The sequence below is a fragment of the Punctularia strigosozonata genome, assembly GCF_000264995.1.
Source record: "Punctularia strigosozonata HHB-11173 SS5 unplaced genomic scaffold PUNSTscaffold_1, whole genome shotgun sequence".
NCBI classification, from domain to species: Eukaryota; Fungi; Basidiomycota; class Agaricomycetes; order Corticiales; family Punctulariaceae; genus Punctularia; species Punctularia strigosozonata.
Window position 1 is genome coordinate 3691631 of NW_006767433.1, and position 27938 is coordinate 3719568.

Consider the following 27938-nt stretch of genomic DNA (forward strand, 5'->3'; position numbering starts at 1 on the left):
TCGGCGCCGCGGCGCGTTTGCGACCGTCACCCCTGGGCTTGCCTCTCATTTGCACCCGAACCACACACGGATCGTTATATCCTGCATTGCAAGACTGGAATCGATGCAAACTACTTGAACGGACTGCCGGAAAGGCCCAGAACCTTCAGAGGCTTGCGCAAGCCACGAGTCTTACGCGTCGTCCTGAATCAGCCGCCTCGATACGCATGCTCAAGTACCCGAGTATCTTGGGATTCCGTGTCTGCCTTTGAACCGTACCGCTCTGGATTGTTCGAGTCACTGGACTCCATTGCACGATGTCCGAGACTTTCGTAGCGTCCTTCACGCATTTGAAAGACCGGCCAAGAGCCGATCGAGCTCTGGAGCAGCTCAAACGGCTCGCATCCCTCGTCAAACCGATTATGCGAAAGCATGGCTGGAAGCTGCCCGTTCTCTCCGAATTCTTCCCCGACAATCCGTCCTTGTTAGGCAAGTTGCAGGATTTGGCCAAGCGGTTCATCACTGTGGCTTACGTTCTGTCACACGCTCGTTCATAGGTCTCAGTGAGTGAACTATATGTGTCTCTCCACCGACGCGAGATTGACACGGAGGAACAGATGTCAACGCAGGCCAGAAGATCTTGGTCCGCCTACGGCCCGCCTCGGCGCCTGACACATTCTATGATGAAGACGATCTTGTGCATACTTTGCTACATGAAGTACGTCGATCTTCCTGCATTCTTTTCGCTCGACTCATCATTCCATTGCGCCATCGCAGCTCACACACAACGTCCACGGTCCACACGATGACAAGTTCTACAAGTTTCTGGCCGAACTCGAAGGGGAATACGACGCGCTCAAGCGGTCGGGTTACGCCGGCGAAGGCTTCTATTCACTTGGACATAGACTGGGCGTGAATACCTCTCACAACCTGCCACCGCATCTCGCACGGCAGAAAGCCGTGGAGGCTGCAGAGAGAAGGGCGCGTATTGGAGGCATGATGTCCGGCGCTAGGCGATTGGGCGGCGGCGACCTGACGGCCGTCAGAAGAGGAATGTCTCCCCGAGAATTGGCCGCCGAAGTGAGTACCATCTTCTACAGCTTGGTAGCTCTTGAGATAGGCTCATGTCGTAAACAATGTACAGGCCGCTGAACGCCGGGCGAGAGATGCCGTGTCATGCGGCCAGGGTTCGCTCGCCCAGCAGGAAGCTGAGAAAGCTGCAAAAGAGAGCGCCGCGACTGACGCCGACATTGACCTTACCGTAGAAGACGATGACGATATCGTGATCCTTGACGGACCCGCGTCAACCCCGAGTTCCTCCAAGATCGCCGCGCGTAGACCAACGGCATCGGCTACATCAGCGGCTGGTGGATCGACATCTGCCAGCCGTAACTCAGGACCTGGCACCCTCGATGGAGAATGGGCTTGTCCCACATGCACCCTACTCAATCCACCGGCGTCCTCTCAGTGCACTGCCTGCCTGTCACCTCGGCCCAAACCGAGAGCTGTGATCGGCAGTGGATGGAACTGTCCGTCCTGTACATTCGAAAATACTTCCGGCGCCACTCGATGCGTGATGTGCGACTCACCGCCTTTCGCTGGTGCACCGCGTGCAACCCGGCCGGTCAGGAGCAGAGGGGATCCGGCGAAGCCGAAAACGACCCAATCGCGTGTACCCCCCGAAGACGAACGGAAGTGGTCCTGTCTGGTCTGCGGAGAGTCGGACATGCCTCACGAACTCTGGAGCTGTCGATTCTGCGGGACAGTCAAGTTCAGCAGCTGAACTTGAGTGTTCAACTAGGCCAGTTCCACCTATGCCGGAGGGGACCTGTTCGCTTGCTTATCTGTCCCGACCTCTCCGTGCTCATCTCCAATGGAACCTGTGAAGCCAACGTATCGTTTATGTGCTATTCCATTCGCGTTTAGAGTGCTATTCGAATGCTACAATTACAAGTACAAAACGAGACCAGTGGTTGATTATGTCCAGCGGCCGGGCCAGCGCCGAGGTTGAATGGCGCGGATCTGGTCGCTGGTCGTGGAGCTGGCACTGCGGGACAACAACGACTTAGCGTAGCCTCGAATATCGCAAGTCCGGACATGGACTCACCCGAGTCCCGATGCATCGAGGCCACCAATGCATCGACGAACTAGGGTCAGCTACCGTTGACCTTACGCCCGGTTCCCATCAGGCCCCGCAGGACCGCGGGATCTGAAGAGAACCGGTACCGCTCACTACCAAGGCGAGATTGAGGGATGTCAACACAAAAAACAGAGAGAGGAGGTCGTACGCAATGGCCAGATAGGGCCAGAGCCTTGGAAGCCAGCTCACGGGCGCCCTTCTTGGTTGTTGCCATCCCCTGGTACTCAGAGAGCTCTTCTCCGTTCACTATAATGTTGCTCGGTGAGCGATAACTGATCGCAACTGAATTGCTTTACTGAGGGGCACGGCCACGTATGTCGGCGTGTGGGGGGGTCCACTGCAGTCGAATCGCCACTCTACGAACTAAGTGAGCACCACGAGATAGAGTCGGAGAATGAAGCCGCGTACCCAGAGTGAAATGATTTTTAGCGGCCCATTCGTGGACCTGTTGGAAATAACCCCATTGGGGAATCGGATCCGTGAATATCTGGGTGCCAACGCGATCTCTGAAGGAAGACATCGATGTATCGTCAGACCTCTTGGAAGGTGGGTGGATCTGGGCAAGACGTAAGTCATCCATACGCAGAGGCCGCAGTTTATATATGTGAGGAGAGCGCCTAGCCAACGCCTCGCGGATCGATGAGGCGATTGGCGCTCTGATACCGTATGGTGATTTGCATGGGCGCAAGCGTTTTCAGCAGCAGCAGCTGTACATGAGGTCTGTCTGACTCGTCTTCGCATGCAGCTTTGTCCGCGAGAGGCGGCGCGAACGCAGCCCATTCCGAGAGAGGCTATAGAGAGGGTGTCCCCGATGCGCTCAGCCTACAGAGCCCGTATACGGGAGTGGTAGCCTAGATTGGCTACATACAGGCAGCCTGATGAGCTTCCGGACTTCGAAGACAGCCTGCGAGCGCGTCATGAGTCTATGGTTGACTGACTGCTGTATGAAGACCGAAACCGGCCGGGGTCTCGGTCTGACCGGTCATGTACATGGGAGGACTGCATTCGTGGTGAGCGCTCGGTTTGTGGCGTCATAGCACGCCGGCCGAGCCCTCGAAAGATAAGTGTAAATTCAGGGCTTGCATTGACAGCATCTTGCAAAGAAGATAAAGAAGAGCCAGATTCTGGGTCCGCGGAAACTCCGTACGTAGCTTTGACTATTATCGGCGCACATGGATGCTTATCTGCATGGGTGGGAGAGCATCGACAGATGTGTGCGCGCATGTATGTATGTGCCCCGGGCATTCACTTACGACGACGGTTCGCCCGTTCAGCACTGAAGTTGCCGTCGACGCCTGCGTACCGAGACGTTCCGCAAACTGTCCGGGCGAGCCAAGAGACCGTTGATGAGACCGGAAACCCTGCGAAAACGAGCTTCGCGTTGACAGCAGATGAGCGTCCTTGGGAGAATGAACGTGGGAAAGACGCCGGCTGCAACGTCGAGGTTGAGGGAGAAGAGTCATCTCGAACGATCCGGCGAGCAGCCCACGACATATGAAAGCTCTGCATACGTACGGTAGCGTAAGGACTAGTAAACTCGGAAGACGAATGAAGTCATTCATCCATGTATACTGCTGTACACGCATAAACCCAAAATGGGTGCCTTCGGTCCTCGGAGAGCCCGGCATGCGCGCGCGCAGAAGCAGCTCGGAGCCAACGCAGCAACTCTGCTTGTACTCACTTACATCGTCGCCGTCGTCACTGCCACCACGCCCCAGTCATGTTCCGCTCAGGACGGGGCAGGACCTTGCCCGAGGATAATTTTTTTTGCAGGACCGACGCGTCGACGGCGTTTCAATATCCTGTCAACGTCACGAGAACGTGGCCGCTGTCACGCCGCGCACGACGACCGCTTAGTCGGTGCATTGGCAATTGGCCACGGACGGTCATGTATCAACTATCATATCACGGATCGCATGCCCACGGCCGGGACAATAGGATGCCATTGTCCACCCGAAAATGGAACCGGAGGACGAAGCGTTCGTATTTTGAGACAGAGTTACTCAGAAAACAATAACCTGTGAGATCTCCCACGCGGAGATTAAGCGTACCCATAGGAGCGAGCGGTGGGACGCGCGCATATATGCACGCCGGTGTCGTCCCTGTGCAATGTGGCCGGCGCGGAATGCGAGGCGTGGGAGTGTGGCGGGGCGAGCGGTTACCGCTTTGACGCGTCTGTCGGTTGGCTATTCTTGCACGTTTCGTCTCGGCGGTGGGCCGCTCTGACTCCTCCTGGGGTTTGCACGCAGGCCGCCAATGGAAGCCGCCGGATCTGCGCACCAAGCCGTCACAAAAGGCGCGAACGTCCTCCTGATTGGATCACCATGCACGGAGAGCGGCCGGGTGACGAGCAGCCAACATATTTGTCCTCTCTCATATCATTTCGCCGTGCCCCTTCTCGTTATATATAGGCGTCCCCACCCTCCCGAGGCCGCGCTGCCCCTCTGTCAAGCACGACGACTCCCCGTCTGGCCGCCCACCCAGCCTGACAGCCGTCATCAGGCCTACGACCCGTTACGAACATCCTCGTAGTCTATCCGTTCCGCTGTTCTCACACCCACCCACCGACCCGTCCTCACCGTGGTCCCCAGCAGCCATGTCTTCTCCAAACACCATCGCCGTCTCCCCGTCGCATCTCATGCACGCCTGCCTCGCCTACCTCAGCGCCGAGCTCGTCACCTTCGATCGAATCATCGCCCTCCGCTCGCGCCACGCCCTCCGCGTCGCGACCCCGACCCCGGCCGCTTCTCTCGTGTCTCTGCCCAGCGAGGTCCTTCTCGAGATCCGATCCCACCTCACCGCTTTTGTCAACGCGGACCTCAAGACCGCGACCGCCTGCGCGCTCATCGACCACGAAGCCGCCGTCCGCACGTCCCTCTGCCCCGACTGCCTCACGTACAACCGCGAGGTCTTCGGCGAGGACTCTTGGGGCTGGTCCAACTTCAGCGGCGGATGCGACTGCGGCCAGATCGGCTCCGGTGCCGTCGCCGCCTCCCCGGACAAGAAAGAGGTGGTCGCGTACAAGGACAAGCACGCCTGGCTCGAGGCCCACCTCTCCGGCCAGTCCCCGTCCGGCGTGCATATATGGGACGTGGTCGAAGGCGTGCTCGACGAGTTCGGATGCAGACTGTCGAGGGAAGCCCCGCGCGGGCGTGTGGAGGTCATTCCCGTCGCCGTCGGGGCCGTTGAGCAACGCGTAGCTCTCTGGCGTTTGGACGCAGAGCTCGGATTGAGCGCCGGCGAGGACGACTCGGGTACGTCCTTTCTATCTTCTCTCGGCGGTCGAATATCGCGGTCTGACGTGCACGTAGACGCTTTTCCGTCCGAGCCTCCCTCGCCATCGCCGTCAAAACTTGCTCCCATCAGGCGCTCGGTCAAGCCCATGACCGTGAACCTCCCCTCCGTCCCGGCTACGGAGTGTACTTATACACCACGATTCACGACAATCGCCGCCGCGGCTCTCCTGGCGCCGATCTCGTTCGTGCGCAAGGCCGCGAGCAAGGAACCCGTTCTGCTCGCTGGCTTCGTCTCCGCGCTCGCCGTTCGTGTCGCCATCGGCTGCCTCATGGCATAAAGCAACCCTGTCCCGTTCTCTTACGTTTCTTATCTCTCTCCACGCTCCTCATCCGTACTCACTCATCTGCAATAACCTTCGTTCTGCATCCTCGCCTTCAAAACGGCGTTCACGTCCCCAATCGTACACTCTTATAATTATCGCATACTGCTTGAACGTAGACCATCGCATCGTCACTGTAGCATGACCATCCATTCATCCATCCCCCCACTTATGTTCCGACCACTGCGCGCATCTTACTATTCCGAGCCCGTTATACCTAATACAGTCGTCTACTTGGCCCGTACCTTCTGTATTCACCGTAAACCGGTTCTCGGAATCGAATATTGGAGTCCTTAATTCGGCGCCGCAAGTACTGAATATATCACGGTATATTGTTGGTGGGCTCTGTCTTGAGAACGGATGCTCTTTGCAAACACATCTGAATATTCATAGAACATACAATTGCATAAACATATTGCATGATATCAGTACTCGTAGCAATGCAGACACAGAAGCCTGCGGCATGTGCATGAACTCATGTTGCATGAATTTCATGATGAAAGCTTCAGAGGCTGTCAATGGTGGTGTTTAGGGTGAAAAGGGAACATGGAGGTTGGGAAAGGCTTTGTAGTTCTGTTGACGAGATCCTGAGGGATTGATCACTAATGTGATATTGTGAATAAGCTCATCAACATGGTGAAATGTATCATCATATTCACACAATGGCCCGAGAGAGCCATGGCTGCAGCTGCAGCCTCTTTTGCAGCCTTCTTCTGATAGGCAGAGGCTGCAAAATCAGTCAGCAATTCACCATCGACTATATAAAAATACCAATATTAATTTCAAGTTCACATGATAAGATATCAAGGACATACAGATGGGTGTAGCTGTAAAAATGGTTTGGTGGGGAGGCCCTTGGTGGGAGATGTGCCATCCTATGTCAGGTAATTTCATTGAGCTACATTGCATAGTATAGAAGAAATACTTCTGATCATACTGAGCCGTGAGCCTGCCCACTCATTCAATTGGGGTAAATAGCCCCACTGGGGAGTGGGTGGCTTGAAGGTCCGCGTTCGCTGACGGTTGGCAAATGCCATTGAAAAGCTTAGGTAGGCAGGTATATTCACGGTGAAGTGCAAGTTACGATGATTTGAGGGTGCAATAGCACACAAGGTCACGGAGGCGTGTTTTCGTCAGAGACAACTCTTATATATACATTCACATAGCTCGACAGCTTCCTAGAGCCACGAGTGATAGGGTCCAACATCTCGAAACTTAAGATAACCAGGCCGAGAGCGGAAGATCTCGTGCGTGCGTTTAGGCGAAGGGATGCTACAGCAGTGAACGAGAAAAGCTGATGACGGGCCAGCGTTGTTTCCCTAGAATATAGGGTGCGCTTCGACTTCACATTCCGAGTCACCGAGTTTGTGGGCTTCCATGCCATATCAGCCGCGCGAGAAGTCGTATCCTGAGAGAAAATGTCCACTTGACGCTAGGAAAATCATGTCGTAATGCACATTGCTTGAAGGGTTCATTGCCTACAGTACGCAGCGCGGCATGCGAGAGACGGCAGTCGATTGTCATTATTAGACCGCGATGGCCTTGTCGCTTTCCATATCATATGGAATTGCGGCGTTCGCGGCGGCCTTGCTTCTTGGTTTTGTGCATCGCGTCAGCTCCCTCCGCGAGGATCGATGGCAGTAGTCCCTCTTGTCCCCATTTGGTGAGGAAGTCGGATGCGGCATCATATCCTCTCCGTTGGATCTCCTCGAATTTTCCGAACTGAAGCGTGCCGTACTATAGACGGTCATTATCGCGTCTAGATGACATGGGCAGGATATACTTACTTCATGCACAGGCATCTGCATGTATAAACATCCACGCGCAACCTTCGCTTCTTCCAGAGTACGGACGCCGGACGCGCTTTCCCGCAGTCAGCCATGCACATTAGAGGGAGTACAGACATGACTCACTATGCGAGTCGACTCTGTATTTCCGTTATCGCAGGTACGGTGCGAGCATCCGAAAATGGGTTCCATCGATTGATGAGCAACCACCACCCAGACACATAATCGCCGAAGTTACGAGGCGAGTTATCGTCAATCTAAGGAATCATATGAGGCATCGGCCCGGAACCAAGGTTCAATCCTCAACTCACGGATCCGACATCGCACGCGAAGACAGCGCTCGCGCCCATGCTGAACATAGCGGAGACCTGTCATAAGGTCAGTGACAGCGCTCGGATAGGTTGCCTTGAGGCGAACCGGTAAATTATCCACTGGGGAAAACCATCAGTCCTCGTTGTGATGGTTGAACAATAGATATCCTTACTGTACCCTCCGTCCACAAGCATATTCCCATTGTCACACAGCGGAGGCAACAAGCCAACCAGCGTCATGGATGCCCCTATTATCCCGGTGCTCAGTCGTCGCCACACGAACTATTTTCAAGGCGCGAACTCACGGATGAAACGCCACGCGTACCCAGTTTCATGAATCTCCATTCTGGATGTCATGATATTAGACGTGTTACAGAAAAACGGGAGCCACATGTCTTCAATGTGGAGATCATAGAACGCCTGGACGGAATCGTTAACGGTCCCGTTGAGCGTATCGCGGTCGACTTACTTTGTAGATCGAGCGATTGAACTCGTGACCCTGAAATTGCGTCGTTAGCAAAGCTAGCCACGTTCAGCGAAGCTGGCGGTACCGTAGTATATGCTACCAAGGGGTACGTAACATCTGAAAGCATTCTCCAGATATTACCCATTCTTCCGCTGAACTGTTTGGCTCGACCAGAGCTCGAGATCAAATCGCCTTCGCGAGCATACAGACCGCCAATGAATGCACCGATACTGGTTCCTATTGTTCCATGAGCGCTCGAATGCATTTGCCTACGACACCGAAACTGTACCTCCGACATGATCGACCGGTATTGCGTGCTCTTCCAAGGCCTTTAACAAGCCCTGATACCAACAGAGTTAGGTCAACCATCTTCTCGAAACACATGTGGTTCACCAAATGAGCTATGCCTCGAGCCCCGCCCCCTCCTAAAACAATACCTATAGACTTCCCACAAATTCGTCGCGCCAGACGAGCGAAATCGCTGCTATGTTGCGGTCGCTGTGGTCGAGGACCGGAATGTCCACCCCTGTACTTCTTGAACTCGCTCTGAACGCGGTCTTTCAGGTTCCGCAAAGCGGTCACGGCCGATGGATCGTCTTGAGTTGCCGACGGAGCTTTCGTAGGCGGTAGAATGAGACCCTATTTGGTCTAAGATCTGCTGCTGGGTTTGTGTAGTCATGAGACTCACGGGTAGCTCGACGTGTATGTGTTGGTGTATCCACGGCCGGTTCTATTCGATTGTGAGGGCGGAGCTGTCCGTCGAGGGAGGCGACCTACTTTCAACCATGTTCGAGTGCTCCCTGGCGCAACGCTGCGATACGGATGCAGCAAGACCAACTCTTTCCGTGCAGTCGTCTTCAGAGACAACAAAAGCCGTTCATATTCACCAATACCGGGGTCCTCTCCCATACCGACTACCATAATGCAGTCGGCCTGCGGAGCACATTGTTCGGTCATTCGCTGAGAAGGGTGATATTCTATGATCCACTGCCACTCACCTGGCGAATGCAGGTTTGGGTCCACGCGCTGCTCACCGAAGAGTCAGCCACATACAGGACCACACGATACCGTTGTTCTTGATCAGCCAGCCAGCCAGCTGCCTTCAACTTGCCCATGCGAGTGAAGGCATGTCGACCCAGATGGCTGCTCATCGATGCTTGATTCAGATAAGCGGTAGGCGCATCCATAGTCTCCAACGCAGCATGGAGCTTCCGAGCAAAAGCGTCGACGGGGACCATACGAGATACCGGAAGGATAGCAACGGTCTTCAGATTCGAGTTTGCTCTGCTCCTTTCTGTCGGTTCACGCGGAGAGGAAGATATGTTGAGTTCCTCCCTGACACGGGACGCTATTGTTCGTAAGAGGCTACGAGCACAGGTAACTGAGATGCGCAGCAGGAGGAGAAGGCGAATGGCTTACTGGGTAGTCGCCTTCGGATTGCTGTAACAGGTGGGGGGTAAATAGATCAGCAATTTACGCATCAGCCGAACACAGATCCACGCTGCTCACCGAGACGAAACGGCGTTGAACAACGTTTGGGGCATTCGTATCAACTCCGTGTCGCGAATGGCGTGCACGGTATTCCGCCGGGGTGAGGTGGTGATCACGTCCAATTCTCCGACTGTGTCACCTTGGCCGTATTCTCCAAGAATCGTCACATTACCGCTCTCGCTCTCTGCTATTGCTCTCAAACGGCCATTGATAACGATGTAGAAACTGTCGCTGTCATCGCCGGTTCTCCAAAGCACGTGTCCTGCATCGACATGTGTCCAGTCCAAGGCGGCGTCAATATGGAGAACTGAGCGGAGTGTAAGGATAACGTGAAAGGGGCATTTGTATATGACATTACCAAGGGGCGAAAGCAAGGAAATCAAACGCTTGGCGAGTGTCAATAACACAATCGGTCGCTTCTCTAGTAACCTTTCGAGAGCGTTGGATGGAAGGAAACCAAGGTATGAATCTGTCTTAGCCTTGATGTCGACGTACGACGGCATGTCGCAAAGGGAGGCTATACCCGGGGGTTAGTAAGCAATAGAAGGGATTGCTAGAGCTCACTCGCCCAGATACCCCGCTATCCCTCCCGGTTTCACCGTAAACAAGGGTTTACTGCCATCCCTATCATCCCGGGTCCGCCGACCATCCGAGAACTTTTGGCCAGATGCTGCGTGGTCGCTCGACGACCCATCCGCGAATGACACTGAGGCTTTGCCTTCGCTTCTCGTCTTGCGAGCCTCATTGCTAGGTAGATATATGTCCAAAAAGCCATCAATGACGTAGAACAGACCTGCAATTGAGAGCGTATCAGCGAGCGACTAGGGCACAGAGCTTGATCGCGACGGGCCTGCGTTCCTCTCTCCTGCGCGTGCCAGAGTAGAGCCGGCAGGAAAAAAGAGAATTTCCACCTCATTGTCCAGGCCACTCATACCGTCGGTACCGACAACAGATGACGCTGTCCCTCCAGTAATGCTTGATGTGTCATCGCCCATATCGAGCAGGGATAAAGATCCGAAAGAAGATGGGAAGGGCGTCATTCGGGACTTTCCTCCTTCGGTAGGAGGAAAAGCGGGCGACGTGGGCCCTGATGCTTCCCCGCTCAAAGGTGGTTGGAGAAGGCCAATGGACTTTGCGATGCATGACATGACCTCGTCGCGCAGATCGAAATCATCGTCTCCTCCTTCCATTTGCGCGCCCTTCTTATGCGCTGCGTGGGATCTCGGGAGTTGGCTTTGAGGTACACGTGGTGTGCTCCTATTATTCCTACCGGAAGGTCGATAATTGGCATTTCCCGAACCAGTGCTATGCAAGTCCCCGGCCTGGACAAGATATCGAGATAAATGCCTCCTCAGTGCAGGGGTAGAACTCGAAGGCCGGTCTGTGACATCGTGGCTAGGGATGCTGGTCGACTCAGATGACGTCCGACTAATGCCATTGAGATTGCTGGATCCTATATCGATAGGAAGGGTACCCGGAGAGTCGGTGTACGCATGTCCATAACTGAAGTAATCGGTATCGAGTTCTGCATCCCCTTCGTCAAGCTTCACGTCGAATCGATGTCGAAGCTCTTGCAAGCCTCCGCCTTCATAGAATGATGGAGGAAGTGGGTGGCATGCCAGCTCATTGATGGCTTTCTCCGTCCTTAGTACTTCGGCGGTGAGACCAAGGTATCGATGCGCAGCGTGGAACGTCACCCTGGAGAAACGAGTGAGGATCACTAGATCATTGATCAGAAACTGGTTGCTGAAAGTGCACGTTCGCCTTACCCTGCACGATATGTGCTGTGGCTTTGGGGAATTTCTTCGTCAACCTGCGAAATGCCTCTGCAGGAATGACCGCTAGCGTCGCATCCTCTGTGGCTCGAACCACCATACCATAATGTGCGTCGCCTCGGATTGTGGATGGGGTGGAACGATCCTGTGAGGCAAAGTTGTCACTCTCCCTCGCTTTTGGAACTTCCGCCATCGGGGTTTCCGGAAGTCCCGGGCCACGAATTGTCGAAGAACTTGACATGGTCGAGAACCGACGCTTGTGCGCGTCCGTCTCAAGATTGAAGTGCGAAACGTCCGAGTCCGCGCGCGTGAATCGTTGACGAACCGTCTGCATCGGACCGACCAGCTGAAGAGCATCCTGTGAATCATCCTCTTGCCAACTGATCTTCACATCCTCCGTGAACAGACTCAGGATCGTAAACAAGCTCGAAAGCGTTCCTCCAGTCCCAACCTCGTTTACCAGTTGATATCCATTCATATCTTCTTCGTCCCATGCACCAGACGGAGCTTCGGAGGCTTGTCCTGTGTGAGCGAAGACCTGAACGACACCATCCACTACGCAATAGAAGCTCTTGTCCTGGTCCAGAGCGATACTGTCTCCCGCAATCAATCTGCGCGTCTGGAGGTGTCTTGCGAGTTCGTGGAACACCTAGCTTGCTACGGGTCACAGGCAGATAACTCGTAGTCACGCCGCGTGCTTACCGGTTTCTCCAAGAAGCCAAACACCCGAACGGCTTGCAGAAATTCGTCAAGGTAATTGTGGAAAGCAGGAGGCGCCTGCGGGGCATTGACATCTGGGTGAAGCTCTTCCGCGGTCGCCTTGGCCAGAGGGGGTTCTTGCAGTTGCACATAAACGTCGAGATATCGCCAGCGCACGTAGTAATTGAGCGCAACGGCCAAGCATACAAACATGAGTGCAAATGACCAGAAGTTGAGCTGCGGATAGTTGTCAACAATGGCGCGAAAGACGGCTGAATCATCGCATACCGTTAATGTCATTGAGTAGGACACGATCGCGTATAGTGTTCGAGGGAGTGTTATGGTCACGATGGCAGCCAGGGACTTGATCCACGACAGCAGCCATACTAGACCTCAGTTAGTGCTTACAACCAAGAGCTTTCTCGCGAGCCACGCACAGATGACCCAAAAGCATGCCGAAATGAGCGAAACAACAGGATGGGCGTGGACGCCGCCGGGATTTTCATGGGCGGACTCCATATTGGTGGTGTCGGTGCAAAGGAGTAAGCGCGTGGAACGAGCGAATGCTAACTATCTGCTCATGAGGCAGCAGGATTGAAGTTGAGACGTCTCGGTCACGGTTAAGTCGCGTTGGGTGCACTGGTGACGTTATGGTCCTCATGCCATTCGTAGATCCATGATAGCTGTGTACTCGCGGTTGCAGCTACCAAGACACGTTTATCATTGCGGGACGTAGGGTCCCAAAACACGGGAATACATCTCCTGTCTATTAAATCCAATACAGTGATGAACGATGGCAAGGACGATATCCGCGACTACTGATGAAAATCATGGGGCCAACATGCGTCGCCCAAAACTGTGACTGTCCTGTATGGGTATTCCTTCATTCTCGACACCAGATGCCCGACAAGTGGGGGCGCAAGTGAAGTCATAACGAAGGGCGTGAATGTGAGGATGGGGAGGATAGGAGCAAAGACAGTAAGGAGGGTGTGGTGAGTGTTGGAATGCACGTCGCAGTGCGTATGATGGTGGAGATGGAAAGCGATGATCAATATTACAAGTAGAAGGGAACTCAGCACGACAAGGCGACTTCCGGTCAACACGGCGCAAGGGGACACAACACAATGGCGATGAAGGAATAAGCAGCCATGCACCCCTTGCGCGAGGCAGGGGAAACAGGCCTGAAAAGAAAGAGCGTCCGTGCTCGATATTCGGAAGTGCAATCGCTAACAAACGTCGAGAACCGGGCCGAGGCGACGCCTGAATATGAGCGCGTATTGTTCGTTCGTTCGTTCGCCTCGAGTGCGCGGCCGATGACGGTGTTGATGACCCGCTCAGTTGTAGCCCCTAAAAACAATGTAGCCACGGCGAGCGCTCCAGCCCGGCATGCCCCAGCAATCCTTCTCTCGGCGGGCCTCGTTGTGACCCTGCACGAGTGAAGACCATGGAAGCAGATCTTGGCTCGATCACTTCAGTTCAAGCCGACGCGAATCCTCTTCCTTCCACCCCCAGGCTCGGGACGCGCGCATATGAGACAAAGGCACACATCAGCCTCGGTGCACATTTACCACATATCGCCCTCCCTGCCGCGGCGCTGCTGGCCAACAGCACCGGGAGCAGCAGCGGCCTGCTGCTGCTGGCGAGTGTGGGAGCGCAGCCTGCACGGAGCGGTTAGATTTCAAATTTGCCCAGAAATAGGTTATTCACCTACATTCTGTCGCTGGTGCGCGGCTCTTCCTCCTCCTGGACGACCTTCCTGCGTCCTCCGGCAGCAGCCTTGGTGGAACTGCCTTCCTCCTGGGCACCTCTCTGGACGCTCCAATCGAAGACATAGTCGTACTGGAAGCCCTCGCGGACGAAGAGGTCGCGGAAGAGCTTGCGGAGGTAAGAGTAATCGGGCTTGTCGTCGAAGCGCAGAGCGCGGGTGTAGTTAAGGAAGATGCCGAATTCATTGGGGAAGCCACGGCATAGCAAATCAGTCGGGGTCGTCATCTTCTTCTCCATGATTCTGTCGTACTTCTGCTTCTTGGTAGCAGCCTTGAGACCCTGCCACGGCAAGGCACCTCGGAGGAAGTACATCAAGACATATGCCAGCGACTCCAGATCGTCACGACGAGACTGCTCGACACCCAAGTGGGTGTTGATCGATGTGTAGCGAGCCGTGCCCGTGAGGTTCTTGTTCTCCCTGTAGGGAATATGGAGGTGGGTCTTCGGATCGCGGAACTTCTTGGCAAGACCGAAATCGATGACATTGACCTGGTTGCCGCGCTTGCCAATGCCCATAAGGAAGTTGTCGGGCTTGATGTCACGATGGATGAAATTACGAGAGTGGATGTACTCGATGCGGGAGATCTACATAGACACATCAGCAGAACGACGCGCGCGGACCTTCTGCACGACTCACAAGCTGATCGGCGAGGAGTAGCACAGTCTTCAAGCTGAACTTGCGGTTGCAGAAGTTGAAGAGGTCCTCGAGCGACGGCCCCAGGAGATCGAGGACCATGGCGTTGTAATCGCATTCAGTGCCAAACCATCTCACGAACGGGATGCCGACGCCACCAGCGAGCGTCTTGTACACCTTGGACTCGTACTCGAGCTGAGGGTGCTTAGCCTTGACCGATTCCAGCTTGATGGCAACCTCCTCGCCGGATATGATGTTAATGCCAAGATAGATGTCACCTAGAGGTAACAAGATGAGCTATACGGAACTTCAAGAGCGATGACGACTCACCGAACGATCCTGAACCAATCTTCTTTCCGAGCCTGTATTTGCCGCCAACACGGAGGTCCAATCGATGAGAAGAAGAGTCGGCCATTGTTATCGCAGGAGAGGAAGAGTATGAGGTCTAGAAGGAAGTCAGTATGTGGTGGGTGAGAGGGAGCAATGCGAGACGGAAGACGCAGGCGCTACGGAGGCGGTGCGACCTTATACAGCACGAGAGGGCAGGCAACCGTGCGGATCAAAGTACGGTAGGGATTACGCAAAATGCCCGGAGTGCAGCGCGGAGGTAGACAAAGAGCTAGTCCGAGTCCGCTCTGAAGCGTAACAAGGGAGGACCTAGGGCTTGTTCGTCATCTCTGCAGACCGTGGTGCCACCTGAACGTTGGTCTCCAACAAGGCGCCCGCAATCCAACCAACAGCACATCGCAAGCACATCGACCGCTCCTGCGTAAGCTAAACAGCTAGACACTCACAAGTATGAAACAGAGTAGCAAAGACGAGGGTGGAAGTGGAGAGCGGGGCTTGAGAGAGGAAGGCCGCAGAGGAACAAGGTCAACAAGGGCGGTGAACACGTGAGAATTCACAATCGGATCGGTTTTGGCCCACAATGCTGAGTCAGCGACAGTCCCTTGATGGCAATGCTCCCATACCTGGCTCTCCGGCAACTCCAGCTGTTTGGCGAGTGTCCGCCTCGGCTCTCGTCCAGCGGCCGGCCTCGCCGCTCCTCGCGCTTTCCTTGCAACTCTTGTGCAGTGATACACGCCGTCTATGTCACTACACGAAACTGCGCGTACCGCAGTTCAATAGGAAGCCGCCTATGCTGCTTGCGAGCGCCTCGTTTTCGAGCTGTTATTGCCGTTTCTCCACGTCAACAGAAGGGTTCGAATCGATATGAAGCCCCCATCGATCACACAGGGCCCGGTTTCTGTTTCTCCGATATCCAGCGCTGGCCCTCCTGTGACCTTCCCTTCGGTGCTATACCAGTACTACTCCAGCGCCGTCCTCGCCAGCTGTTCGGTGAGGAGCCTGCTGGAATCCGACCCCTTAGCTTCAACTCCCACGTCACATGTGTATTGAAGTCTACATACTCAGCATGACGCACCATCGCAACTAAGTTATCACTACTGTTATTACAAAACATTCGCATCTGACGGATTTTGGCCTCCGCAACGACGTTAACCCCACAACAACACTGCCCAGAGATCGATATATGTTTCCGTCTCGACTGAGGTGTATCGCGTAGGACATAGTACACGTCTCGAGTGCGATAGCTGCCGTCGATATTGATCCTCTCTCCATCCGGCGAATGCGCAGCCAAGCTGGCACAGCCACGGACGGCAAGCCAACACCTTAGTGTGAGATCAGCGTTTCCGGTGATACCCAACAACAGTCTCAGCTGCCACCCCCCTCCCCCCCAGCCCCGGTTTCTCCTTCGTTTCGCTCAGCCTGTTCGACAGGCGTCCACTCGCTCTGGACCTATACCCATACCCAAACGGTTGTAGTCACATTTGAAGGCTGTCTCGCTTCGAATCTATACCCGAGCATTTCCAGCAATCATGGCTTACAACCGTGATCCCTATTATCAACAGCAACCCAGCCAAGGACCTGGTGTAGGACCGGGCCAAGTCTTCCAACATTCTGGGCAACATCATGTCCAGTACGCACCCGCAGGCGGGTACGTCGACCACGACCCGAGGGCGAATTGGGAGTCGAAATCCGGGGACGGACATTCCAACTGGGACGCCAAGTCCTATTCCAGCACCTATGCGGGCTCGCAAGTCCATCTCAATCCACACAACGAATACGAGATGCGCGAGGCCGCTCCACCTCTTCCCTCCATGCCATACAACAACAATGCGTATCAGCATCAACCCGACTATCCCCCGCCCCCAATGGGCGGAGCATATGGCGGCAGAGCAGGTATGATGTATCGCCAGGAGAGCGCTGGCGGATACGCGACGGCACGGGACAAGATGATGAGGCGTCGCTCGGTTCGCAAGGTCGAACTCTATAATGGGAACCTGGTATTGGATATGGCGGTGCCGTCACATATCGTGAACAAGCAATACGGTGATAGCGAAGAGCACACCAAGATGCGGTACACTGCAGCGACGTGTGATCCTGATGATTTCATGTCCTCCAAGTACTCCCTCCGCCCTTATCTGTACGGACGCAAGACCGAGCTGTTCATCGTGCTCACGATGTACAATGAAGACGAGGTGTTATTTTGCAAGACCATGAACGCGTGAGTAGATGCAGCGCTTGGCTGTATATATGCGCCTTCCAACATCCACCTAGGGTTATAAAGAACATCGCACACTTGTGCGGTCGCACGCGCTCTAAGACGTGGGGACCTCAGGGCTGGCAGAAGGTCGTCGTTTGCGTCGTGTCGGACGGCCGCAGCAAGATCAACAAGCGGACATTGCAAGTCCTCTCACTCATGGGCTGCTACCAAGAAGGCGTTGCGAAAGACTCGGTGGCTGGAAAGGATGTCACAGCGCACATCTTCGAGTGCGTGCAAATGTTGGTTGTGATGATCGTGGACTGATTTTTTGCTAGGTATACTACCAGTGTTATTGTCTCAGATACCGGCGAGGTTTCGCAAGGAGCCTGCCCGGTGCAAGTTATCTTCTGTCTCAAGGAACAGAACAAGAAGAAGCTCAATAGTCATCGCTGGTTCTTCAACGCCTTCGGTCCATTGATTCAACCCAATGGTATGGATTCGTACTATGATGAACCGCTTCAGCTGATCATCACGTATCAGTGTGCGTTCTTCTTGATGTCGGTACCAAGCCAACCGGCACATCCATCTACGAACTGTGGAAGTGCTTTGACAAGCATTCCAACGTTGGTGGTGCTTGCGGAGAGTAAGATTGAGTATCACTGGCCTGGGAGTATTTGCTAATGACCTGGATAGAATCTGTGTTGACACCGGACGAGGATGCAGCCTCCTCCTTACTAGCCCTTTGGCCGCTTCGCAGAACTTCGAGGTTCGTATGGAGATTCACCACTATGATCGCTCGCCTCGGAATTTAACTGCGTTCTGAACAGTACAAGATTTCGAATATCCTCGACAAGCCGCTTGAGAGCGTGTTCGGGTACATCAGCGTATTACCCGGTGCTTTCAGTGCCTACCGCTATCGTGCGCTACAAAATGGACCCAATGGCAAAGGCCCGCTCGCGTCCTATTTTAAGGGCGAGACTATGCATGGCGGTGGTCCCAACGGCGCAGGACTGTTCGGTAAGCCAGCGCCCCTGATCCCTTTCAAGGGCGAATGACTCACCGGTTTGATCAGAGCGCAACATGTACCTCGCTGAGGATCGTATTCTATGCTTCGAGATCGTCACGAAGAAGAACGAAGGCTGGATCTTGAAATACGTCAAGTCTGCGAAAGCTGCAACCGATGTGCCAACCACTGTTCCTGAGGTGAGTAATGCGCATGCGCGCTCGAGTCGATGAAAGGCCAAGTCACCGACTAAACCTCGCTCTACTCTATCAGTTCATTTCCCAGCGTCGTCGGTGGCTCAACGGCTCCCTCTTCGCTTCCATCCATGCCACCGTCTTCTGGTTCCGGATATGGACGTCCGGCCAGAACTTCTTCCGGAAGATCGCGTTGCAAATCGAGTTCATCTACAACGCGGTAATGACCCATCTTGCCCGTTGACGAGGCTGAACTGAAGAAATTCTGGTTATTCAGATACAATTGGTCTTCTCATGGACATCGATAGCAAATTTCTACCTAGCGTTCTTCTTCGTGAGTCGGACATTCGCCTGCGTTGACACCGGTGGCTCATCCACTGGACAGCTTGTCTCCTCCGCTACTTCGGACAAGAAAACGGATGCGTTCTCCTTTATCCAGACTGGCGCGGGTACCAAGGTTCGCCGTTGCAGTTGCGTATGCGAACCTCACTAATCTCACCAAACAAGATATTCGAAATCTTCCTCAAAGTATACGATCAAATACATCAGAATGAGAGAATTTAAGCTGACGTAGTCTTCAGTTGTATATCGCTCTCCTGTTCGTCGTCGTGGTCTGCTCTCTTGGCAATCGTCCGCAGGGTTCGAAGTGGACGTACTCTCTCGCTATGGTCCTCTTCGGTCTCTGTAACATGATCACTTTCTGGTGTGCTGGATACACCGTCTATCTGGCTGTCCCGCATACTGTGGCAGGGTGGGAGAACATTGGCTCGTAAGCACCTACGTTTAACCTTTCCGACGGTCTCAGATATTGACAGCTTGATCAGGCTTTTGGAACACAACAAAGCATTCCGAGACATTGCTATCTCCTTGGCTGGAACGTACGGCCTTTATCTCTTCGGCTCCTTGCTGCATCTGGAGCCTTGGCACATGATTACGTCTTTCGTTCAGTACATGTTCCTTCTTCCAAGTTGTGAGTGGATCAACCGGGTGATGAACCCTGACATCATAAATTTATTCATTGACGCCGTTATTCGCTAGACATCAATATCTTGAGTACGGCCTCGCGTTCGTATGTTGTCCCGTGATGCTCATATTACACAGTGACGTACGCCATGTGCAATCTTCACGATGTTTCCTGTACGGTTTTCGTCTGTCATTGCTCGGCCTTTTCTCACCTTTTGTTCAGGGGGCACCAAGGGAGACAACGGTGCAGCCAAGGATCTTGGTGGTGCCAAGAAGGTCAAAGGCGAAGATGGCAAGGAGGTCTATGAGGTCGAGGTACCTACCGCCCGTGAAGACGTGGACCAGCTTTGGCAAGCTTCCCGCAACTCTCTACGGCACAAACCGGAAGAACAGAAGGAACACCGTGACGCCGCGACGAAACAGGCTGATCATGACCGCAACAGCCGTACGAACGTCGTGCTCGCCTGGTTTGGCACCAACATGTCAGTGCAACATGAAGTGTAGATATCCACTCTGACATACATGACAGTGCCATGATCCTCGTCTTCACATCCACCGCATTCACCGACTGGGTCCAGGAACACGTTGACAAAAGTGATAACTCGGCGTTCAACCCCTACCTGACGTTCTTGTTCTATTCTCGTGCGTATGAGCTGCTCGCTGCTTAAGACAACTGTCCTGATCTCGCCGCTCGCAGTTGCTGGTTTGGCTGCGTTCCGGTTCATCGGATCGACCTTATATCTGGTACTTCGTCTCATCGGCCAATGATCCTCGCGGACCTGCAGGCCAAGTCCGATAACGAGGTCCTGGGCGTGCTATAGGATATTTAAGAGTTGTATATCTATCATGGCGCAATAGTGCTTCTTGTAATGTCTATTGATGCGCTGGTTTCGACCCGACGTTCGAAGACTCGGCGACAGCTTGAAATATCCCATTGACTATCTCACGTGCTCTCAGCGGAAGGCCGGGCCTGCTTTACCCGGGCCCTCAACCCCTCGTCGTCCCCTCCTGAGCGCGACAATCCAGCTTTGTACACCGGCTACGATTTAGATGTGAATCCTGAGATCGTTGTCAACGCCATCTGGGCTATCTCCCATCCAGCACCGATCTCACGCCCAGGTTCCCAAACTGCGAGCATTCCCGCCTGTCCGCCCGGCTCCTGCTGAGAACGCGCTGCTTCCGCCATGAACCAGCCTCAAGGACGTCCTATCGATAACGAGCCCATGGACCCTCTCTTCCACTTTGACCCTTTTGAGGCCTCCACGGATCGTAGTGCTCCACCAGCGGCGCCCAAGATGCAGCTGCCCTCGTCGTCGGCCTATCACTACACATGGTCTCCCTTGATCCTACCCATGTTTCACGCAGAAGGCAGTTCTACCACGCGCGACATCTCCTATGTCTATGACATGGATGTAGAGGCATCCGAGGCAACGATGGACAGCAAGGGCAAGGCGGTACAGAGGAGGGCACCATCGGATGTCGGGGACGATGTCTTCTCCACGTTAAATGCGGAGCTCAACTCGCCCGTGGCAGACATGTCCAACTCATCATTTCCCGACTTCTTCTCGTCGCACGAGTCCAACAACTCCTGTTTCATCCAGGGATCGTCTGCTGACGAAGAGCAGGAAGCGTTCCTACCGATGGCTGGAGCGTCGTCGCCCGTCTCAATCGGCAAAGGCAAGGGGCGGTCGGAGGATCCACCTGTTCTTCCACCTCTTGCTTTCACGCCAATGGAGGTTGGGTACGGTCGTATCGACTGGCCGAGTCCATCTAGCGCATCGGGTCCCTCTCCTTCATCCGTGGGTTCCGGCTATCTGTCCACTCATCACCCTGTTACCTCAGAAGAGCACCCCAGTAGTCCCGGAAGCCCTTGTCAGCCCTCCATCCCCCGCCACAGACGATCACTCTCCGACTTGTCGATACATTCCGCTCGTTCCTTGTCAGCGCTGTCGCTGTCGAAGATTCGCGTGAAGCTGGGTTCGTCCCGGAAATCGGGTACAACCAGGATGGCCTTGTTTGGGAGGCCAAAAGGTTACGGATCCCCGTCGAATCTTGCCACCTCCACTCCAGGCTCTCCGGAGATCGTCAATCCTGAAGGGATTCCTGACGACACCTTCACGATTGAAGTAGGACACGGCGGGGGCTGCTTTTCACCATGTATCGGAGACCTCAGGGTCAGCCCTAACATTGAAGGCCTCATAACGTCCGTTGGCGAATCTCCCTATCCGCCTTATCGACCTTCCCACGAAGTTGCTGTGCTGAAGGGAAAGACTCGCTCTTACTCCTCTCCATTTCCCTTGTCGGCTGCGCAATCTCCCTTGCTATCAGTACCAGCAGCAGAAGTCTCGGTCCCTGTACCGGTTCCAGTTCACAACTACTTCGAGGAGTGGCTTCCCCGAGAGTTGCAGCTATATGTCTTGTCCACTGTTGTCGATCTTCACGAGATGGAACGAAGGAGACTGGAAGGAGGTAAAACATGGAGTGTTCGCAGGGCCGAGTCTCCGAAGTATAGATATATGGGCAGGGATAAGGGAATCCGTGAGCTGGTCAAGTTCAGCAGGGTGAGTGGAGCTTCCAGCTTACCTAGAAAGACCCTGTTAACGCGGTTATCATTGCGAAGGTTTCCAAGTATTGGCAATCACTGGTGTTCGATGGGGCCCTCTGGAAGAATTTCGACTTCCATTCCTTCTCGAAAACAACAGCGTCTGCACTACTGCGCGTGGCGCAGATGGCCGGCACGTTTACTACGAGAGTGGATCTATCGGGTCATGCGCATTTATCTCCTTCTACTCTCCAGGCCGTGACGGATCATTTTTCTCTTCGCCCTGCGCATATCACAGGAGTCGCGTATACCAGACTCACTCACGTCAAACTGTTCGGGTGTTCGTCATTGACGACCAGATCGTTGCAAAACCTGTTAATGCATTCCCCGTCGCTGGAGCATCTCTGCGTCAAAGGTATTGCGGCGGTGACGGACTTCATCTGCGACCTCCTCGCCGTGTATTGTCCCGCGTTGATGTCGCTCGACATGAGCCGATGCCCGAACCTTAGTGGTGCCGGCATCCGAAGAATGTCGGACTCCGTTATCATTCGAGGGGAGCGTTTGCGCTTGAGGGAGCTGCGTTTGTCTGGCATCAACTTCGTGGACGACAACGTTATGGAGGCTCTCGGGAGGGCTGCGCCTAATCTGGAGGTTCTCGACCTTAGCTACGCTCGGCATCTCCACAACTCAGCGATCGCTGCATTCGTGAAGGTTTCGGAGGATGATGACATTGATGGACAGCATTCAGTCTTGCTCACTCCTCGAGAGGCAGGACGGGATCCAACCGAGTCCGCGAAGTATAGGAGACGTGTCACAGCACTCCGCCACCTCAACCTCTCATCCTGCATGTGGTTGACGGATGTTGCCTGTTCGAACCTTGCCCATGCCGTTCCTAGACTCGAGTTCCTCGAAATCGCCGGCATCGGCGCTGAATTGAAAGAGGAGGGTCTCATCCACCTTCTGAAGACGACTCCTCTCATCAGGAAACTTGACCTAGAGGACGCCTCTGCGGTCACGGACAATCTGATTGACGCCCTCGCACCCGATGCCGAGGGTTCATCGCAGAAGACCGGAACGACATCCCCACCACGCACAGGCGAGCGGCTTGAGCATCTCATCATCTCGTACGCATCCGCCGTCACGGACGAGGCTCTGCTCAACCTCATCCGGCGATGCACCAAATTGCGCGTGCTCGAGGCCGACAACACTCACATCTCTCGGTCGGTTATGCAAGAGTTTGTCCGACTGTCTCGTCAACGTCAAACGGTAGACGCGAAGTTGGTGGCGGTCGACTGTCGTCACATTGCCGAACGTGATGTCAAGGATCTGACGCCCCTGACCCGACCTCGCATGGGCTGGCGGGGATATGATGCGAGGAAACTCGGGTTCCTGGATGAGAGGGACGATGAGGGCCTGGATGTCGGTCAAGACGAATGCGACCAACAACGGGTGGTCTTGAAGACATTTTACTCGTGGCAAACGGTCGATGCAGTCAGGGCGGCGAGGGAGAAGAAGCGCAAGGGCAAGTCGAGGCGGAACATCAACAATTCTGATGGCAGTATCGATGGTGATTCTACAATCGGCAGGGATGGGACTCGCACCAGGTGGTGGTCGCCAGGAGGTAGGCGGAACGGTACGGTCTCCCCGACATTTCTCGATCTCAACGATCGTGAGGGCTGTATAGTAATGTGAGGGAGCGGTCACGCATTGGGTGGCATCCCCATAACTCTTCATTGGTCGACAACAGATTGATTCCTGCCTTGTAATTGCAGAAAGTGTAGCAGCAGCATTCGTTCCATATGTATTTCATGTAAAATAGATGTATGATGGTGTACAGTAAACGCGGGTCTGTATATCTCGTTCGTTGACTCTTCCTGATCATTGCCGAGCCCATTGCACATCATAGTGAAATACTTTCATGCCAGTACGGTAGCAGCGTGACATATTTTCATTGATAAATCGACTTAACCATACTCATAATATTACGACGAACGATCAGAGCAATGATAGGGAAATATAGAGCAAAGCATACAGTGGGAAAAGCAAAGGTGGTAGCCTAAGCATCGAGACATGAAACGGGACAGATGCGAAGCGAATATCGAAGGAAGGCATCTGCGTTTCAAAGAACCATGAACTGTCCAGAGAGATGATTGACAGCAGGTAGTGGTCGTGATGTTCATGCATTCTTCGGATTCTCCTTAGAGGTCTTCCAGTTGGAAGTTGCCTTCTTGAAGCTGTACATGCATTATACGCGATGAGCAACTGGAACATGAAGTAACGAATAGAACTGACCGGTCCTTGTGCTCGAGCTCCGGCTCCTTCTCTTTCAACCTGGCCATCTCACTCTGCATGAACTTGTTGTATGCCGTGAGCTTCTTCTTGGCTCCTCCAGTCGATGTCTCTGAGTACCACCGAAGTCAGTCTCAATGGATATCAAAAAGGCTTTTGCGTACTCTTCTTTGCGGGCTTGTCGGCGGTCTTTGTTTGAGTTCCAGCACGAGCCATAGCGTATTATATTGAGCTGTTAAACGCGGGCGTTAGTGATAGGGGCAATGAGACGCGTCAAGCGACATACGCGACCTGAAACGCGTCAAAGACGCGTTTTTATGGAGAAGTAAAGTGAGCGGGGGGGCGTAGTACATGTTATGGACCAAATGCAATACTTACAAAGACAATGGAGACAGAAAGGTGTTGCGAGTTTATGAGGGTAAGGGGCAAAGAGAGATGAGGTGCATGGTTTCTGGTCGGCCGCTTTTTACTACGAATTCAATTGACGTGAACACCGTGACTGACCAACCAGATCTCATCTACGCTTCGCTTCGCCCCGGGGACCCCCGTTGCGGGAAGCCGTCAGATGTCCATCCCTGAACCACACTCCAGCACGCAATCCCCTCTCAAACTGAGCGTTTAGAGGCTGCAAACCACTCACGATGCGGGTACGTTCCCTGTCTTTGGCACTGCTGGCGCAAAATTCCTTCTCTCTTCGGTCTCTCAGGTCGCCGTGGACGAAGAACAGACCGCGTTCGGTTGATTGTGTTTCCCGCGTGACATTCCGTGACAGCGCGTCTCTACCAGGACCCCGAAGACTAGCTACGACTAGGCCAAATGCGCACGAAACTAGCAAGATCATGATTCTCCAATGCGTATCAGGAATGAGGCTCTGTACGGTAAACGAACGCGGCCTCTCACATGCCTACAGTGCCGCGTCCTTACCTCCCGCCGGCGCACCCGTTTGTGCCGTGCCGCCCAGACTGCTCACGAGGGACCCGCCACTTATTATTCCCGTCGTCGCTATCAGGAACCGACGGCCTGTCTGATGGTCAAGCAAAGGAAGGATGATAAATAAGAGCGAACGTTTACCTCTATTCTGCCTCCCGACCCAGCGTAGCGCTGCTATCTCCGTGTACGTACAGCCGCCCAAGAAAAAGACGACCGTGGTCCTCGTCCGCTCTGGGCCTTGAGCTAGCCCACCTTTTTCAGCGACAGCTTTCGGCACATTGAAGGAAGGGACACTTACATATGGAGGGAATCAGCGGCACCGCACCATCCCCGCCGTGCGCAGTTTGCGTAACGTCCACAGTTTCGCCCGGTATGCTGGCCACGACGTCCTCGAACCCTCTCCAACCGACGATGGGGTGCGCTTGCACTTGACCAACGCTTTTGTTCTTTCCGCCGTCGGCCGCAGAACCGTCCTTGTCCTTGTCTGAAGCGGGGTTGCTAAGCACCCCGCCTTTCTGGGCCACGCACTGCACCAGTCTCACGCTGATCGGCGCAAACCCCGAGTACACGTAGCTAATGTCGTTTTCCAGTTCTTCTGGCGCGTCAGGATCATCGTTCATCAACCGCAATGATTTCCGTAGCGTTGTGTACGGGTATTTTGTCCCGGCGAGGGTTGGTGGAAGCGGATTCGGCAAGAGCATTGCGAGAGATGGAGAGGCGAGCGATAACAGCAACGGCAGGAGGTTATACCCGTACGCCTGCTCCCAGAGATCAACTACGATACCTTATCCATGCCGAAAACATGCAACTGACCTGAAGAAATTCTCGTTTGATGTTTTCGAGAGTCTTTGCCTTGATACCCCCAGCGGTTATGCTGGCGAGACAGAGCAACCTCAGTACGGTTTGCATATCAGCGCCTTGTGCGATCAAATCTTCTATAGCATTGATCTGTCCGTTCACGTCATACGATGCAAGAAGGTCTGGTGCTAGTCAACTCCCGCTGGCGCAAGATGAAACGAGTGAAAGTGAACTGACTCTGTTGAATTTCGAGAGACCTATTAAATTGTTGTGTGCGGGTAAGCGGAATGAGCAACTCAGACAGCCCCGTATCTGCCTGTGCGTCAGCTGAACTCGAGGAAACTATGCCAATCCTACGCACGAATTTCTAGAGATTGGCGCTCAGTCTGCAAGCCTCCCAGCTTCCCCACAAAGTCCCTCAGCTGGGTGACGGTCTTCGCTTGCTTCCTAGCCTGCGCATAGCCTTTAGACCCGCCAGTGTTATCGCTCAGAACGCTCGAACATTGTTACCTGGTAATCCTCTTCGAGCCTCCGTGCCACTTTATTCAGACGTTTTCCCACCGCGCTGAAGTTCACGTCGCGCAGTTCGCCGAAGAGCGGATCTGTCTTTGCGTTGAGCTGGTACTTCTTCTTCGCTTCCTTTGACAGAGGTGTGGTCTGAACAGCGGTGGAAGTGGATGCCGCAGGTGCGTTGGCCGCCGAATTGGATGGAGGCGAAACCAGGCTGGCAGGAAGCTGAACGTAACCTGTCGTAAGGTGGTTAGACATATAGCGCAAGTCATGGACTGCTGAAGCACCGTACCATTCTTGATGCCGATCAATTCATCGACGAGACCTTCATATGTCAGCTGCGTGAGCAGCGGCGTGATCATGTCAACGGCGCGATCTAGCACTATAACAGCGTCCACCTGCTCCGATTGGGTAGACAGACCAGTAGGAACGGAGCTGGCAGAGTCGTCGGTGGAGAGTTCTTGAGTCACCAATTTTGTCAAGCGCTGCCGTCGTCCGGCGTGAGCACTCTCATAGCGGTAGATTGTGACGGATTGTGCTCACCGCGGCTCGATCGCCCTTGCCCACGATACGGGGGAACAGGCCATACAGCTTCTGCAGGGTGACCAGGGCTTTGGCAGAGTCGTACACGGCAGTCTCGTCGCCGTCCTATCCTTGGGAGATTCATGTCGGCTCCGTATGTAGCTCGAGAGAAGTCAGACCTACGACCCATATCTCCTTGAATGCATTCTCGAGTTCGAGGGACACGACGTCCTCCGCTAGAGGGATGAACTGCAGGTTGTAGGACGAGATGCTGACTTCGCCGAGCACGCCTTCTTCCTCCAAGATACGCTCGACCAGGACAGACACGCGGGGTACGAGTAACAGCGTGTACGTGTACTTCTGAGATCCCCGAAGGTGGGCCTTGATCTGATCTGTAAGGGAGTCAACTCCGGTAACGTGTATGGCATTCGTCGAGTCCTCACCGGCAATGATCTTTACATGCCGAATCTTTGGGCGACATAAGTACACGATGGCAGTGGTCGATACCGATGACAGAGGGCCTTGTTCTAGCCAGTACATCTTGTCGACTCCATGTTGCTGAAAACATGCGTTCATACCTGTTGCAAGGTTGCGCAAGGGTGGGACGTACTTTCAGTAGGGAAACCTCCGTCACCAACCCCAGCGGCCCAGCCATAGAAGGGTCGAGGATGAGCGTCTTGGCTCCACTGACCTGGGTGCTCACGTTGGCTACATCGCAGCAAGACCTCAAGGTGCTCGTACCGAGTTCAGAGCATCGACCAGGGACTTCTTCGCCAGATCTTTCAAAAGAGATACGTCGACCCCGTTCTCGCCATCATGAGCGCCTCCTTGTTGAGCAGAAACAGCCATGAACGCAGGTGTGGTCCGCGGTAATTTGCCTACACCCGTGCAGGTCGTGCCGGAGAGTACCGTGGCAAGCGAGAGAGTGACGCGACGAGATAGGGGCGAAATGTACCCTCACGCGCGCGCCCCATATA

The 27938-nt window shown here is 54.2% G+C and overlaps 9 protein-coding genes across 9 annotated transcripts; 4 read left to right on the top strand and 5 right to left on the bottom strand.

Annotated features, from left to right (window-relative positions):
• Positions 1-35: 35 nt before the first annotated feature.
• PUNSTDRAFT_49211 (WLM-domain-containing protein) lies at positions 36-1863 on the top strand. The gene is made up of 5 exons (XM_007379273.1): positions 36-468; positions 537-542; positions 597-697; positions 757-1059; positions 1124-1863. The coding sequence occupies exons 1-5, from the start codon at positions 297-299 to the stop codon at positions 1760-1762; spliced, it is 1221 nt and encodes a 406-aa protein (XP_007379335.1). The 5' UTR covers positions 36-296; the 3' UTR covers positions 1763-1863.
• An 18-nt stretch (positions 1864-1881) lies between these two features.
• On the bottom strand, positions 1882-2650 carry PUNSTDRAFT_49212 (uncharacterized protein; the record flags this gene model as incomplete). Its single annotated transcript, XM_007379274.1, has 5 exons — positions 2528-2650; positions 2416-2475; positions 2268-2365; positions 2087-2211; positions 1882-2026 (listed from the first exon to the last, which is right to left on the bottom strand). Coding segments are annotated over exons 1-3 (270 nt in total), but the record flags the coding sequence as incomplete, so codon positions are not given.
• Positions 2651-4708: 2058 nt separating this feature from the next.
• PUNSTDRAFT_123974 (uncharacterized protein) lies at positions 4709-5899 on the top strand. The gene is made up of 2 exons (XM_007379275.1): positions 4709-5373; positions 5431-5899. Exons 1-2 carry the CDS (start codon positions 4716-4718, stop codon positions 5691-5693), a joined length of 921 nt encoding a protein of 306 aa, XP_007379337.1. The 5' UTR covers positions 4709-4715; the 3' UTR covers positions 5694-5899.
• Positions 5900-6833: 934 nt separating this feature from the next.
• On the bottom strand, positions 6834-12783 carry PUNSTDRAFT_117919 (patatin-domain-containing protein; the record flags this gene model as incomplete). The annotated part of the gene is made up of 23 exons (XM_007379276.1): positions 6834-7472; positions 7523-7598; positions 7649-7779; positions 7834-7890; positions 7940-7953; positions 8007-8081; positions 8139-8253; positions 8303-8332; positions 8385-8536; positions 8589-8640; positions 8693-8938; positions 8988-9029; positions 9077-9232; positions 9298-9664; positions 9719-9739; positions 9809-10097; positions 10149-10307; positions 10359-10583; positions 10641-11510; positions 11560-12214; positions 12268-12501; positions 12553-12650; positions 12702-12783. 23 exons carry the CDS (start codon positions 12781-12783, stop codon positions 7293-7295), a joined length of 4326 nt encoding a protein of 1441 aa, XP_007379338.1. The 3' UTR covers positions 6834-7292.
• Positions 12784-13971: 1188 nt separating this feature from the next.
• PUNSTDRAFT_58129 (kinase-like protein) lies at positions 13972-15080 on the bottom strand (the record flags this gene model as incomplete). The annotated part of the gene is made up of 3 exons (XM_007379277.1): positions 13972-14616; positions 14669-14943; positions 14996-15080. 3 exons carry the CDS (start codon positions 15078-15080, stop codon positions 13972-13974), a joined length of 1005 nt encoding a protein of 334 aa, XP_007379339.1.
• A 1714-nt stretch (positions 15081-16794) lies between these two features.
• PUNSTDRAFT_59152 (glycosyltransferase family 2 protein) lies at positions 16795-20138 on the top strand (the record flags this gene model as incomplete). Its single annotated transcript, XM_007379278.1, has 18 exons — positions 16795-17231; positions 17285-17497; positions 17546-17700; positions 17751-17853; positions 17904-17976; positions 18038-18227; positions 18283-18413; positions 18487-18627; positions 18685-18741; positions 18793-18864; positions 18915-18935; positions 18989-19176; positions 19232-19377; positions 19446-19460; positions 19509-19544; positions 19594-19870; positions 19900-20012; positions 20068-20138. 18 exons carry the CDS (start codon positions 16795-16797, stop codon positions 20136-20138), a joined length of 2439 nt encoding a protein of 812 aa, XP_007379340.1.
• An 872-nt stretch (positions 20139-21010) lies between these two features.
• Positions 21011-23604, top strand: PUNSTDRAFT_59078 (RNI-like protein; the record flags this gene model as incomplete). Its single annotated transcript, XM_007379279.1, has 2 exons — positions 21011-21931; positions 21991-23604. The coding sequence occupies 2 exons, from the start codon at positions 21011-21013 to the stop codon at positions 23602-23604; spliced, it is 2535 nt and encodes an 844-aa protein (XP_007379341.1).
• Positions 23605-24088: 484 nt separating this feature from the next.
• PUNSTDRAFT_58980 (uncharacterized protein) lies at positions 24089-24308 on the bottom strand (the record flags this gene model as incomplete). The annotated part of the gene is made up of 2 exons (XM_007379280.1): positions 24089-24146; positions 24205-24308. Coding segments are annotated over 2 exons (162 nt in total), but the record flags the coding sequence as incomplete, so codon positions are not given.
• Positions 24309-24936: 628 nt separating this feature from the next.
• PUNSTDRAFT_96281 (Sec1-like protein) lies at positions 24937-27871 on the bottom strand. Its single transcript, XM_007379281.1, has 13 exons — positions 27703-27871; positions 27572-27652; positions 27405-27519; positions 27145-27353; positions 26983-27087; positions 26732-26924; positions 26440-26675; positions 26291-26381; positions 26167-26241; positions 25945-26111; positions 25430-25889; positions 25273-25374; positions 24937-25221 (listed from the first exon to the last, which is right to left on the bottom strand). The coding sequence occupies exons 1-13, from the start codon at positions 27808-27810 to the stop codon at positions 25106-25108; spliced, it is 2058 nt and encodes a 685-aa protein (XP_007379343.1). The 5' UTR covers positions 27811-27871; the 3' UTR covers positions 24937-25105.
• Between the last annotated feature and the right edge of the window lie 67 nt (positions 27872-27938).

Bases quoted from the DNA above. Each gene is read 5' to 3' on its own strand.
- PUNSTDRAFT_49211 (XM_007379273.1), top strand. From the start codon at position 297: ATGTCCGAGACTTTCGTAGCGTCCTTCACGCATTTGAAAGACCGGCCA. The intron at 698-756 runs GTACGTCGATCT...GCGCCATCGCAG, and splicing joins TGCATACTTTGCTACATGAA to CTCACACACAACGTCCACGG. The intron at 1,060-1,123 runs GTGAGTACCATC...AACAATGTACAG, and splicing joins CCCGAGAATTGGCCGCCGAA to GCCGCTGAACGCCGGGCGAG.
- PUNSTDRAFT_123974 (XM_007379275.1), top strand. From the start codon at position 4,716: ATGTCTTCTCCAAACACCATCGCCGTCTCCCCGTCGCATCTCATGCAC. The intron at 5,374-5,430 runs GTACGTCCTTTC...ACGTGCACGTAG, and splicing joins CGCCGGCGAGGACGACTCGG to ACGCTTTTCCGTCCGAGCCT.
- PUNSTDRAFT_96281 (XM_007379281.1), bottom strand. From the start codon at position 27,810: ATGGCTGTTTCTGCTCAACAAGGAGGCGCTCATGATGGCGAGAACGGG. The intron at 27,088-27,144 runs GTAGGTCTGACT...TCCCAAGGATAG, and splicing joins CATTCAAGGAGATATGGGTC to GACGGCGACGAGACTGCCGT. The intron at 26,242-26,290 runs GTGCGTAGGATT...ACGCACAGGCAG, and splicing joins GCGCCAATCTCTAGAAATTC to ATACGGGGCTGTCTGAGTTG.